Consider the following 14885-nt stretch of genomic DNA (forward strand, 5'->3'; position numbering starts at 1 on the left):
TGATACTGAGTGGTGGAGATTTTTGGGTTCTAACTAAAGCAATTAAGATTTTTTTTTTTTTATTGGTGAGCATCAACATGTTTCATTTTTGCATCTGTATGACATTGGTGATGGCTTTGAGCAAACTGAAAACTGTAGCCATTGCCTAATTGATCTCTGCATTGGATCAAGAAACTATATTTTCTTTTTAAAATTTAAAAAAAATTTCTGAGTTTTCCATCATTAAAACAATACCATAAATGAAAAGCAATAGGTTCATAGAAGATGAGAGATAGCAAGGTAGATGCTGTTTATTAAGTTTAACAAGTTCACATGTCATTTTTCAATATTATTTGCATGTGCTTTATAGTAAAAATCTCTTTTTTATATAGAAATCTTTATTCTTTTCTGTTGCTCATGTTGGCATGTGTTAATTAATGAAATACTGAAAAGTAGTATGTAAGGTATGAGTAGTGTAAGGTTAATGCAGTGTAGTGCAGCTGCAATGCTGAGTGAGGCATAGTTTATGTGGGATTAATAAGTGAACTAACCTTGGAAATTAAAAGAGCCCTCAAACCCAGAAAAACAAAGATGTATTAAAAATGAAGGTGTGGGATTATCCATATTATTATTAGTACTAGCTATGTAAACTCTTCATTTTGTAATTTTAAAACTCTTCTATTGGATAGCTATTTTATTTTGAAGATATAGAAAACTCCTCCAGAAATTATAAACTGGAATATGCTTTAAGATGTGACTTCACATGGAAATTACTCTCTACTACTGCTTTTTGTTAATATGAGCTGCAGTTCAAAGGAGCATATAATGCTCATTTAATAAGTTCTACCATCTTTTTCTTTTTGGCATCTTAAAATGCACTCATGTTTAACAGATTCTCAACATAGCACTCGAAATAGCAATATTTGGACACCAGCTGAAAAAATAGGTGGAATACCTTATGAGGGAGGAACATGCATCATTCTTTTGTTTAACAACTTGCTTCAAGAGATTTTATTTTTGGGGGTACATTTGTGTCGGAACTTTTTTTAAATTTTCATATGCTCAACAGATTCTGAAGGAAGTGGTCATGGGAGTGAAGATGCATCTAAGGACAGTGGTGAAGGTTCCTGTACTGAATCAGAAGAAAATATCTTGGAGGAGGAACCGGCAGAAGAGAAAGTAGAAGAGCAACAGCTGAAAGCCTCCACTGAAGAAGTGCCAACAACAGACAAAGAGGTAATTAAAACTGAAAAGAAAGAGCAAGAAGATGAAGAAGAAAAGCCAAAAAAGAAGAAAGAGAAGGAGAAAGCAGCTGAACCTGATGCTGTGGCTGATGAGCAAACAAATGAACCAAAAAAATGGAATTTGCGCAGGAACCGACCTCTGCTGGATTTTGTATCAATGGAAGAGCTAAATGATATGGATGACTATGACAGTGAAGATGACAATGACTGGCGGCCTACTGCTGAGAAAAGAAAAGGAAAGAATGCACTGAAGAAAGAGGGGAGTGATGGAGATAATGAAGATGATGAAGATGACGGGAGTGGAAGTGATGAGGATGACAATGATGAGGAAGCTAATGAAGAAGATAATAGCAGCACGGCTAGCGATGGAGGATCCAAGAAGAAGAAGAGTAAAGTTCTTAACAGGAATAATGCAGATGATGAGGAATTGACAAATGATAGCCTGGCTCTTTCACAAAGCAAGAGTAATGAGGTAGTGCAACCAACTTTCTATAATATATCTGTTGACAAATGGAAACTACTCCCCAGTAGCTCTTTTGTTAATATTAAAAGTTAACCTGATTGGCTGGTCTTGTGTTCACACAATAGTAAGTGAAGCAGAAAAAATTATGATAAATAGGCACTGCATATTAAATAACCTTGGACCATTTGACCAATCTAATGCCACTAAAGTCAATAGTGGGACTTCTCTTGGCTTTACAGAGATTGGATTAGTACTAAAACTAATAGTATGCAGTATGCAAACCAACATATGTTAGTGAGACTTGTAGTTCTGTTTTAGTATAAATGTTGTATATCTATAATGTTATGAAAGTTAAAAGCATCTGTGACATAATCATAAAATAGACGAATGAGGCATTATTCTTTACGACAAACATTAAAGTCTGAACAGAGTTCACTTATGGGAGAATTTTCAGTAAAAAAACTTAAATGCACACTAGGTTTAAAATAAAATAGAATAATTATGATAATTTATGTTGGATTTGCTTATAATAGTCACAAATGAACTAACTTCTTGCCATACTAAAAGTATTTGGGTACTATGATTATTATATTAAATATCTTCTGATTGCAGAATGTGAATATTATATATAAAAGTTTTTAATAAGGTAACCTTTTTTCCCCTATTCACAATTACAGTTGCCTTGAAGATTGTGCCTGGGGAAAAATTAAGATACCAGGTTGTCACTGTGGCTGCCTTCATGTTCTGCAATAGCAAAATTCAGAAGAAAATCAAAAGAATTGCTATAAAATCTATATTCGGTTTTCGGGATATAATAATCACAATGTCAACATAACATTTGAGAAGTGGTAGTGATATGACATTATTAAAAGTTCTACTGTTCCCTTTAAACTTTGTTTAAATGTGTGAAGTGACAGGGAACTAAACAATATTTGGATTAGGTCCAGTTTAGATAATTTGATAGGTATTTTATATATATATATATATATATATTTATATTTATATATTATTGCAAGTGAACTGTGCTGTTTTAGCTACTAGTAATAATTGGGATTTAAAAAAAAGGCATGATTTGTTTGGTTTTTTTTTTTTCTTTTAACTTTTTGTATAGGCATCTTCTTTCCTTGTCAGGCTCTGTGATTCTGGTATTATTACCTGCCTTTTCTTGGCTCAGGAGCTGAAAGTACTCTACCAATACTAATGATCAGAACTTGTAACACAGAGAGGCAGTTTTCTTTCAGAGTTGCTTCTTATATCAGAATGGAGATGTGCAGCTGCATTCTTAGTGATATATACTTCAGTCTAATTTCCATTGGCTTGGAAAAACAGACCTGTTTCAGAAACTCAGAGCTGTCTCTGATGTATCTTCTTTGAAGCTTCTTAGTATCATTAATATCTTATTCTGTTCTTGCCTTAGATTTAGAACAGTGATCAGAACATAAAATCAAAATTGAAAATTTGAAGTTCATATTATGATTTTGTAAATGTGTAAAGTGCTGTACTGTTTATGACTAGGTCTTTGTCAAGAAGATTTGCAAAAGTATCTGTAGACTGAATTATTGACTGTAATTTTCAGATTTCTGATACTCAATATACTGTATTTTAACAATATGCTCTCCACTGCTACCATATTTTGAATTAGTAAAAACAGAAAAAGTGTAAAAAAAATCTTGTCTAGCAGATACATCTAGGAGAATCACATCACACTGCAGAAACAGAGTTCTTAGAAAACTGAGTTCTTAGATGTTCAAATCCATAGTAAATTTAGGAAAGAATGTCCAGGTAATTAGTTCTGAACATACTGTAGTGTCCTCTGTATGCATTCTTTCTTTCTTTCCTTCACTTATTTTTGGAGGATGGAAACTGCGGAGGGTGTTGGGGAGGGGTTGTTTGGTTCTTGTTTCCCTGTGGTTTTTATTTGTTTATATTTTACAAAAGTATTTTGAGGTCTGCATATACATTGTTTTAACAGGTGCTGTAATGAAATAATGTGTGCATTTCAATTGTATTATGCACAGAATACAAAGTTAGCTTTCTTTCCTGAGGTCAAGCATCATTGGTAGGTAAATGGTGCTTTTCTGTTTTTATAATTATTACCTCTTTATAGGACTCTTCTATTCTCAATGAGGTAGTCATTGTATTTTTAATTTTTTCCCTTTAAAATTAAAAGTCTATGGGCATGTAGCTTGAAATGCTCACTTTTTTCATTAACACCACAGAAATGGGAGTTACATAGTGATACAGCTGAAATAGTTTCTCCCACTTCAGTAGGGAACAGGACTTGTTCAGGAGTTGCAGCAGTTACTGTTATATGTAAAAATTTCCATGTTTTGGATGAGTCTCTCAGGTGCTTACATAGACTAAAAGCAGAGGAGAGCAGCACACTTTCCAGATCACTCCCTCTCCATGCCTGCATAAAAAAATACATTGCTCAGTTGCTTTGTTTGACCTGGTAGCTGTCTTCACATGAGGTGAGCCTTAATGGTTGGGGATCCTAACAATAGAACAAAAATTTTATGCCCTTTCATGACTGCTTGTTTGTTTGGGTTTTTGGTCCATGTTTGCTTATGTTACCACTGCCTAGACAGCTAGTGTTATTTCAGTGTTTTTACAATGCATTGCTGTTTCTTAATTTAAAGTAATACTTTGGTGTTTTTTTGGGTTTGTTTTTTTTTTAATTACCAGACCTTCGGCTTCTATAACAGTAGAGATTACCAGTGTCTTTTAAACTTCTCTCAGTGAAGCTAAATAACAGTTTAAATGAAAGGTACTGTCAGAAAAAGCTGATCTCTGTAGAGTTGTGACATGCATCAGAGAAATCTGTGCCATAGCACAGTTAATCTGCCAAAGTTAGGGAGCATCCACTGCCATTTTCCTATCTGCAATGTGAATGATAAGCTAAACATGGGTATTTTGAGTAATGTTGGGCTGCAGTGATGTCCAAGTTTATTGCTTTCTTCAAAATGCTTTGTCCTAAAAGGAGGATGTTGGAAGAGATGCTCTGTAAGTCTGAACTCCATAGCAGACTCTTCTACTTTTCACAATTAGTTGCCTTTGTGTAAGCAGTGCAACTCTGTGAATGTTCTTTTCTACTTCTACATGGGCTCCTGTCCCCTTAGGCATAGTTTTGGTGCTGTATTTTGTAAATGGTGAGTTGGAATTAGAAAGAAATGTTTGAGAGAGCATCTTTCACCCTATTTTTTTTGATGACGCAGCAGTTTTGGACTATTTTTGCACATTTTGAATGGTACCTTTGAACTCTCAGCCTCTTAGCTTTGAAACTACTCCTGTTTCTTTGTACCATAATGGTTATTTTTCACTGTTGTGCTAATTTTCATACTTCCTTATATGCCTTCATATTACCAATAAAGGTAGCTCTAGTATAAAATAAACATATAAATATATAAAATAAAGGTAGCTCTAGTATAAAAATAAATGAATATGTATGGAGGCCATGAAACTGCAGAAGAGACAGTGGCCCTATCTCACAAAGGTAATAGTAAGAAAACAGTGTTTATTTTAAGAAAACTAATTTTACATATAACTTTGGTCTATGAAGCACTTCTCTGTGTTTTCTTAGAAAAATTCCCCATGAAAACCCACAATCTGTTTAAGAGCTGTGGTTCATATTGTAGGTTACCAGAACAGGGCAAATCCTTACTCCTCTATATAATCAGAAGAACATATAGTTTTAATAAATCGTATGGTTTTGCACAGATACACATAAATTTGCATTAGAACAAAACCATACAGAGTTGATAATTTGTTATATTTTATGTAAGTGAAAACTTGGCAGACTTGTATTAGCTGTGTATTCTTGGATTTTTCAGAGCCATGTGATTTTTTAAATTTTAAGAAGATGAAGCAACTTTTCTGAATGTTAATACATTTGAAGGTCACCTTTGGTCTTTTTTTTAAATTTTGATTTTAAATGGCTTCTTAAGTATTCTGTTTTGTAGAACATAAATGATTCAAAGACATATGGTTCTGTCTTGAGGATTCTGTGTTGAGATTTTTGTCTTGACTCTCCTCTGACCTCTGGATCTTAACAGGTCTATAGGTTGCATTTACATCCATGCATACCAGCTCTTGTATTCATGGAGGAAGTGTTTGAGCATTTTGACAACAAAGAAGCTTCTAGCCTTATGAAAATAATGTTCCATGGTTTTTTGATTGTAGTTCAAAATTTGAGCAAATAACAGATCTTCTACTTGCTTTAAATAAAATTGAAGTTCCTGGCATAATCCATGTGTCTCCATTTTTCAATATTAGGACTCATTGATCCTTGAGAAGTCTCAAAATTGGAGTTCCCAGAAAATGGACCATATTTTGATTTGTTGCGTTTGTCTTGGAGATAACAGTGAAGATGCTGATGAAATAATCCAGTGTGACAACTGTGGAATAACAGTGCATGAAGGTAATACAACACTTCGTTATTTATTACAGGAGGAAAGCATATGCTTTGCTTTTAATAAAATTTTGACTTACTTTCTTGAAACAACACCTTTCAATGCTGGTGGGTATTTTTTTGACATACTGCATTGATTTTTTTTAGTGATGTAACAACCATCTTCTACTTCGACAAAGCAAATATAGGAACCTGTGGGATGGGACAGTCTACAGATACTGATGTAGTGAATGACAGTCTGCAAATATTGGCGCTATACACTGTATTTTCACTTTAGGATATTCTATTAATTGTTTTGTCTTACCTATTTCAGTATATGAATTTGATTGCATAATTGAGATACAAGATAATGAGAATAGGAGACCTTCTAAAAGGAAAGGTTATTTCACCTATATTTTGGCTGTACCAAAACAGCAGAGAGAAGGGGAAGAAGAAAGGTATTTTCCATGGCATGCATTTATAAGTGAAAACAGCTAGTCTTGAACTTCTTCATAATTTTCACTGACATTTTAAAACAGGAGAATTTTGAAGTTAGAACACAATCAAGTTGTTGTTTTGCTAATTCCTTCAAAATCAGGACTATGTGTGCATAATAAATGTAGGTGATCTGGTTTTACAGAAGTACTCTAGAATAATAATTTAGGTGAATGTATGGAATTTTAACAGCTTTACATGGAAGATGAGACTGTATTGTGTGTTGTTGGTCTTTCTCTTGAGTTTGGAAGGTAAGGGAAATACTAACACAGAGAGGCACACCTCTTTTTTTAAAAAACAAAACCTTTTTTTCTCTGTTAACCAGGTTGGGGCTTTTTTCCTCATATCCTGTACTATTTTAGGACTTCACCCCCTTTTTTTAGGTTTTCCCAGGAAAATTATATTAAACTACTTCTTAAAATAAAAAGAAAATAGGCTTTCATTTTTCAGAAGCATACCAGGCATTTATTTAATGTGAGTCTCTTAATTTAAATTTTTTTTGAGCTGTTTAGAATGTCTTTCTAGGTAGGAAGTGGTTTTATAAATCCCATACTCACGCTTCAGTTTTCTCATACAAGGTAGAAAACTGTTTCAAAACAGTATTTTTCTTGCATTGGGATGTAGTTCAGTTCTTTGTTTGACATCACTTAGGGAACTGAGGATGGAATTTCTGTCCTGTTGTTCACATGCCTTCCTTACACTGTGTGTCCGTGTGTACTTTCAGCTCTTGAACCTGTTGTGGTCTTTAGAAGAACTAATCCAGACTGTCAATGTTACTTAGAGAGCAGATTAGTTAACCTAATTTATGATGAGCTGGATCACACTCCAAGTGCCTTTGAGGGCATTAGTCAGATCTTACTGCCTTCTAGAAATGTTAGGCTCCTAAATTTATGTTTCTTGCAGAATTCGTTCTTCTGTATCCATGAAGTTTTTTGGAAAGTAATGTGTAGAGAATATATTTGATTTGAAATGCAGTATCAAAAAGTTAGTTTTATAGAATCATGATAGATCTTATTTTCCCCCTAGTACAGTCTAATATTAACTCAGAAGGAACGCATCTTTTGCTGATAGTTATAAATGCATGCTTTAGAATTCCCCAGACATTACATCCAGTCAATACATCCAAACTCTAAAGCTGTGGAGCTCCCTAAAATTTTTTCCATAAGATTTATTTAATGATTGCTAAAGTGAAGAATGATTGTGATAGAAGAATGATCCTCTGCCACTTTAGAATGAAATTATAGCAAATTATTTATTTTATTCAAGAGGAGTACTTTAAAAATCCCCAGAAGATCATGTCCTCATTTTACTTAGTTTACTAAACTTCTGTCCCTACAAAAATAAGATTATAGCTGGCTTTCCTCTAAAGGAGAGTAGTTCCATAGTTCAAAAGTCACTTGAATTTTAGTAGTTCAAAATCTGTTTAAAAAGTAATTGCTGCTATTCTTTTTACAGTGTTCCAGGCAAAGATTCCCTGTAGTTCCACTGATACAAAGAGTGCAATGTGTGTGTTTCTTTTGTTGTCATTGCAACAAAGTAAAATGTATTAATTCAAAATACTTAATTTGTTAGTTTCTTCTGATAAGTTCTACAGTGTGTACCAGGTAATTGACTATAGATGTTGGGTAATTTTTCACATTCATGGTTCAATGTTTAGTTAGCTCTTTGCAATTCCTTTTAATAGTAAATACTTGAAAGTGTGTATGAAGTACTTATGAAGTTCTGTTTGAACAGATGAAGTCTTAGAGAAAAATAAGCAAGCTGTGAATGTGAAAGTAATTGATGACTGTGATATAAATGTAAATTTCCGCAGCAACAATTTGAAGCTGAACAATTTGCAGTTTTACTTGACACTTTACGTGTATGTTTCATTGCTAAGTATGTATGAATATAGTTTCAATAGAAATGGACAGTTATTTTGCTGTACTTGGATATTTTTCTGTACTTGGATATTTCTGTACTTGGATATTTTATAATGATAAGTAAGGGCAAGTGCTGTTTTAAATCTGAGCTTTTTTCAGTAATTTTTTAAAATAATTGCTTGCAGCAAATAAAAATATTACTGTTGTGTTTAAACCTGTGTCAACCACCAAGCCCAACACAGCCATTCGCTCCCTCTACCACCAGAAGGATCAGGAGAGAATGCGAAGGGTAAAAGCTGGTAAACTTGTCAGTTGAATTAAAGACAGTTTAATAGGGAAAGCAAAAACCATGCACACAAGCAAAGCAATTAATTCACTGCATCCCTTGGTCAGGCAGATGTTCAGCCATCTCCAGGAGAGCAGGGCTCCATCACATGTAATGATTACTTGGGAAGAGGAGCACCATCACCCTAAACGTCTTTCTTCCCTCACTTTGTATGCTGAGCGTGATGTCACATGGTCTGGAATATCCCTTTGGTCAGTTGGGGTCATCTGTCCTAGCTGTGTTTCCTCCCAACCTGCCACACGCCCCCAGCTTCTTTGCTGGTGTGGCAGTAGGGGAAATAGAAGAGGCTTTGGCTCTGCACACATCCTGCTCAGCAGTAACAAAAACATCTCTGCATTATCATGACTGTGTTCAGCAGAAATCCAAAACATAGCCACATGTCCGATGCTGTGAGGAAAATTAATTCCACCCCAGATAAAAGCAGAACAGTTACAAAAAAAAAAAAAAATGAACCTTTGAAGCTTTAGTTTGATCTGGTGATCTTATATATACACATATGTTCAATGACTTGGAGATTTCTGCACTCCTGCCCAGTGGTCACTGACTGACTATTTACTTCTGAATGCACAAGTAATACATGAAGACAACCGCCTATAATTAAGAAGTTGCAGTCAAAACCAAAATGCAGTGCAACAGTTACTTTTTGGTCCTGTTTGCCTAAGCATTCAATTCAGCTGATTTCCAAACTAAATTGAAAAGTAGTTGAACAGGTAATTACTATATTATCATATAATAAACATGGCTTGCAACTTTGAGAATTATTTTTTTAATGTTAATCGAAGCAAGGTTTACTCTTAATAGCATTGGCTTTGATCTCTACTTTGGAAATGTATACCTAGATCATAGACATAGACTGTATTTATAGTCGTTTGTATTCTCATATGCAGCTGCTTGGTAGTTTGAAAAATAAGTTCCAGTAATGAGCGAATGTGTTTTGTAAACCCATTGAAATCCAAGAATTTGGTTTTATTTTTTTCAGGTTTCCTTTAGTAGGTATATTGCTGTGGCTGCAGATATTATGTTGTGTCCAGAAATTTGTTCTAATATTTGAGCTTTTGAGTTTTTCAGAGCACAGTATTGAAGGAAGTGTTTCCTACTTATGAGTTGCATAGAAATCAATGCAGTGATGTTTACCTGCACTTAGGAAGAGTAATATGCCCATTTCTTGCAATCTGATTTATTCCGAAATGCCCAAAGCATGGTGGATACCACAGGGGTTTTCTTCATAGATTTTATGTGCAATGTCAAGTGGTATTATGAATGAGCCTGTTTTCTTTTCTTGTCTTCTCTGTAGCATGGTAAATAATTATGTGGAAGGAGTGCACTCCTTCCTAGGGTCCCACCTAATGATGATATTATTTGTTCTTCCTCTGAAGACTTTATTTTCTCCTCATTGACTACTGTTTTCTTCACTGGGAGAGGGTTCTACACCCTTGACTTACGCCTTGGTGCTCTGTTCAAGTGGAAATTTCTGTCCACAGAATCTTTCTGGTGACTGAGAGAGGTTTTTCTATGACAGCTATCTCAGTTTTAATGTGAAGTTATTCATTAGCTGAGAAAATACTCCTCTGAGTCAAACTCACTTCTTCTGGACACCAGGGCTCCCTCCTGGGTATTTGATACTACCACCTTTTCCTTTTGAGGACCTGGTGCAGCAGCTGCCTGTTCAGTTGTGACTTATATTCCTGTTGGATTGCTTGCTTGCATTAATGAGCTGTTGCATAAGGTCTTCCACGGAAAAAGAGGGATGATAACTCATCTGGGAGCAACTCTGTCAGAGCTCACATGGAAGAAGCAACATGGCCAGGAATTAGAGAGGAGTGGAGTTTTTATTCAGACCTAAAGTCATGGACCCTTAATAAATACCTTTACTTGACTTACTGATGAGTTCTGAGATTGTGAGAAATTCAGTTTACTTTCTAATGCAACTGTTTACTGTGTGAGGTTCTTGCATGGCCTCTATCACTTGTCCAAAAGCTGTCTTTGCACTGAAGACACGTGTCCAAAAATCTGTGGTTAGTGGAGTAAATAACTGGTTTGAATTGTAACTGCCTTTAAAACTGCATACGCGTAATGCCAATTTCATACCCACTCTTACACAATGCATTCATCTGTTAGTTTGAAAAGCCTGTAATTAATTAATAAGTCCATCAATTAAAAATGTGTCCTCATTTCACATATCAGCCTATCCCTGTCACATCCTCCCTTTCCCCCCCAACAAAAAAAGGGGAAAAAGTCTTTCTTACTGAATTTGTAGAGTTGCTTTTCAGAATTTTTACTTCTGTATGAAGATAATTGTCATTTTTTATAAAAGTCTTCTTTAGACGCCAGTCTGTCATTTTGGATAAATGCATTTCTGCTAAGATCTTGTAATAACAGGACACCCCCAACTGTGTTGTCAGTTTTTTTGACGTCTTGATTACAGTGTGTCTGATGAAGATGTCTGGCACACATGGTAGCATGTGCCACAAGTGTAGGTAGCTTGCTTGCCAGTTGTTGTCCTTGGGTTAGTTGCTGTGAGTTAAATGAGAAAAGTTCTACATTTTTTGAGCAGTTCCATCTCCTATCTTAGTTTCTTACTGTATTTTGAAGTATATGTCAGAGATTATGATTATTACGATTATGTCAAAAATTCTCTTGCTAAAAGTAAATAGTGTAGTTGCCATATGCTCTACAGTGTAGTAAAATATTTTTGCATTTTAATTTTGCCCCTTACTGTGGTCTGCTGCTGTCTGGTATAAAAATCCATTTTTCAAAATCATGTACTTTAGTACTCTCCATTTACTAAATAAAAATACTGTTCTGAATTTATGATGCATTAAATTATTAATATATTTATTTTATACTTTGGTCCAATTAAAAATTGATTGAAATATATTTTGAATGCTGTGATCTCACAACATTTAATTTTACAAACATAGGGTTTACCATCTAGTTTGTGTTTCAGAGTACATATAGATGTAGTTGGTGCATGCAGGTATCCTGTTTGGCAAAAAATTACCTTCCCAGAGAAACAGAGGACCAGCTGCAGCCATGAAAAGAGTTAGGTCTCTGTTCCTCTTTCTCTCAGTGGTATAAATTTCAGAACAATTATTTTAATGTAACTATTTTAAAGTGTGTGCAATTTATTTTTATTGACAATCACATGAAAATATAAGCTATTGGCAGAGTAAAATGGTATCAAAATCAGGGAATAAAAAAGTTTGTTTTCTGTATCTAATGGCATACATTCAACAGACAGCTTGGCTGTAATCGTAATATATAGATGGCATTAATGGAACAGTAAGTGGTGTGAAAATTTTATCTTCTTGAATTTCATGTATTTAAATTCATGGGTTAGTATTATACTAAACTGGTTTTATTGTTTAGTGTTAATGGTGTTCAAAGAGGTGTCAGAAATAGAGTTATGATACAGAAATCTAAGAGTATACATACATGAGGATTTAATGAACTTAAGTTAAAAAGGAGCTCTTAGGGGCGTTCTGAACACCCAGACTTCAGAATTTTTGTGAATGTTAAGGAAAGGCAGCATACATTTTAAGCAAAGTGTTACTTGATGTTCTTCATCATATTTTCTAGTCAAAGGGGCAGCTGGTTGACTTAATGCCAAATAGGTCAGAGGTGCAGTGATAATACTTGGAACCAAACATGTCCTTTACAGGTTCTGTATCCTTCCCCTGTTGTCCTTTCAGGCCTGATGTAGTCACACTGTCTGTACAATTGGGGTACTTTTAGAGGGAACCTGAAGATTACCTCCTGCTGCTTTTACTAAATGAGCCCTTAAGTTGCTTTCTGTTCCAACACGAGCAATTCCCAGTAATTCATTCAGAATAGTTGGATTGATCAATTTTAAATTATCTTCAGTATAACCACTTAATAGTAGGATGGAATGATTTACCAAGTAGCAGCTGTGGATCTGCATATCTATGCATTTTAAAGTAATGAAAATAATACTTCTAAATATTTTTGTTATTTGGAACAAAATATTTTTTCAACATAGCAAAATAAGGCAGGTAGTAGTAAGTTGAACCTTTGTTGTACTCAGCATTTTTAAAGGTTCTAAAATGATATATTCATGATTTATTTAGACTTTGGAGTCTGCTGAAATTGGCTCTAAAAACAAATCAGTTAAGAACAATTACAAAGTATCTTGTGTGAAACCTAGCTTCAGAGCCAACAGGTTTTGTATTGCAGCTTTGATTCAGCAGCTTTATTTGGCACTGTACACCAGGTCAGCAGCAGTCTTACAGGCTAGACTTCCTTTTCTTCAGCTTTGTGGTGGACCAGATTGTTTTGATGTTTTTGTCAGCAATGATTAATGGTAATCTAGTCTGTTTTCTCCAGCTAAAGACCGCCCCTTTTGTAACAGTGTGGTGTTTAGCTTACTAAACACCAGTTAGGTAAAAGAGTAAATGCCTCCTTATCTGTCAGAGATCTTAAACTCTTTAAAGCTGTCACTAAGATTTATATACAAATTGGGGCAAAAAAATTGTGTTAAAAATATGGACCTTTTTTCTTTTTCCCCACTTTGGAAAAGGATATGTATTTGTATTGTTATAGAAATAATGTTTAATGCCAACACATGTGATAAGGATAGAAATACTTGCAGCACATTTGTGTCATTTTCTAGGAGGAAGTATAAAAAACAATCAGGTATAAATGACTGATAAGTATTATAAAGCAACTATTTCAGAATGAAGGTAAGACAATTTGAGGAGGTTATCATTCTAATTTTAGTAGACTGATGGCACTTAGGCTAGAAAAGCAAATCTAATTACTTTCAGTTGGTGAAGAAGCATCAGTGTTTGAAAGAAACTGATTTTATTTTGCTGTGTGGATTGAGGAGAGTATTACTGCATCTGTAATGTTAAGAAATTTTTAGTAAGTACTTTTAAGAAAATGTTAGTATGTTTTGAAGTCAAAAGGAATTACTAAAATGTTATTCATCAGCTGTATGATATCAATGGGCTGTGTGTTTGTACATTACTGTTATTGCTGAAAAGAGATTTGCTGGCATCTATTCAAAATTATGTTATTAAAATAAAAAAAATTACTTTGTGGATTGTTGCTTTAAACTGATGCTACATTATAAGGAAAATGGAGTGACTCTATGCATGAGCTATATGATCTTGTATATCCCTAATGAAATTTGTCTGTGAATGCACTTCAGCACATTACTTGTCCTTTCATTTTAGGACACTTTTTATTATGAAAAGAAACATTCTGTCATCTCATTATAATTCTTATTGATGAGGCTCATTCTGTAATGGAAGACCACGTTTCTTAAGTTTTTCCTGCAGTGTTGCTTATTTTCTGAATGTGGTTTCAGTATATTATGCAGACCTCTGTTTCTGTCAGAAGGGTAGTTGGAGCACTGTTGCTATTTTGTTACAGCCAGTGGGTAATGAAACAACGTAAAAAATCATATTGCTATTTAATTGCAGAATTGAGTAATTTTACGGCTCTGAAAGCACAAATTTTGACTTGATTGCTGCATTTGATAAATGGCTGAATTTAATTTTTTAGTGAAGTCTTTATTTTGTTTTAAGTGTTAACAATTATTTTTTTTTCTCTTATTAAATAGCAGCTAAATGTTCAAAATGTGGGATATGAAAAAAAACAGTTTTGTGGTGATTAGCTTTAGTATTTTCCTTTTTGTCATTTGCAGTAGCACTAATACAACTCCTTCTCTTGTCCAAAATTTAGATAACAAATCACTTTAAAGACACTCATTTCCTAAATTGGTGGTAATTAAGCATGCATAGGTGCCTTAGAAATCATAAAGAGTACCCTAGTTGTACTGAAGAGGAATAGAGAAACTGAATGATTGAGCCTAGCTATAATTTACAACCAGGTACAAATGAGACTGCTTAAAAAAAAAAAAAAATATATATATATATATATATATATATATTTCATCAATCACCAGTGTGGTGTCTCAGAATTGTCAGTTTGTGCTCCGCAAACTATACTTTGGTTTTGAAGTTGCACAAAGGTTCTTAAGGTCAGTTCTACAACGCATAAAGTATGTAAACAGTGTTTTTTATTTCATGTGTATATTCTTTTGTAGTTGATTTGCGTGCTGAATGCAAAGTGGAAAAGTGGAGTG

At 34.3% G+C, this 14885-nt stretch overlaps 1 protein-coding gene across 5 annotated transcripts in view; it reads left to right on the forward strand.

The window, feature by feature from the left end:
* PHF14 (PHD finger protein 14) overlaps positions 1-14885 on the forward strand; it is a 159901-nt gene that overhangs the window by 11568 nt on the left and 133448 nt on the right. For all 5 annotated transcript variants that reach the window (XM_053938971.1, XM_053938980.1, XM_053938986.1 and 2 more), the window contains 2 exons: positions 1049-1695; positions 5959-6103. In XM_053938971.1, the coding sequence (XP_053794946.1) occupies positions 1049-1695; positions 5959-6103 (792 nt within the window). The remainder of the gene's footprint in view (positions 1-1048; positions 1696-5958; positions 6104-14885) is intronic.

Source organism: Vidua chalybeata, chromosome 1, assembly GCF_026979565.1.
Source record: "Vidua chalybeata isolate OUT-0048 chromosome 1, bVidCha1 merged haplotype, whole genome shotgun sequence".
Classification (NCBI taxonomy): domain Eukaryota; kingdom Metazoa; phylum Chordata; class Aves; order Passeriformes; family Viduidae; genus Vidua; species Vidua chalybeata.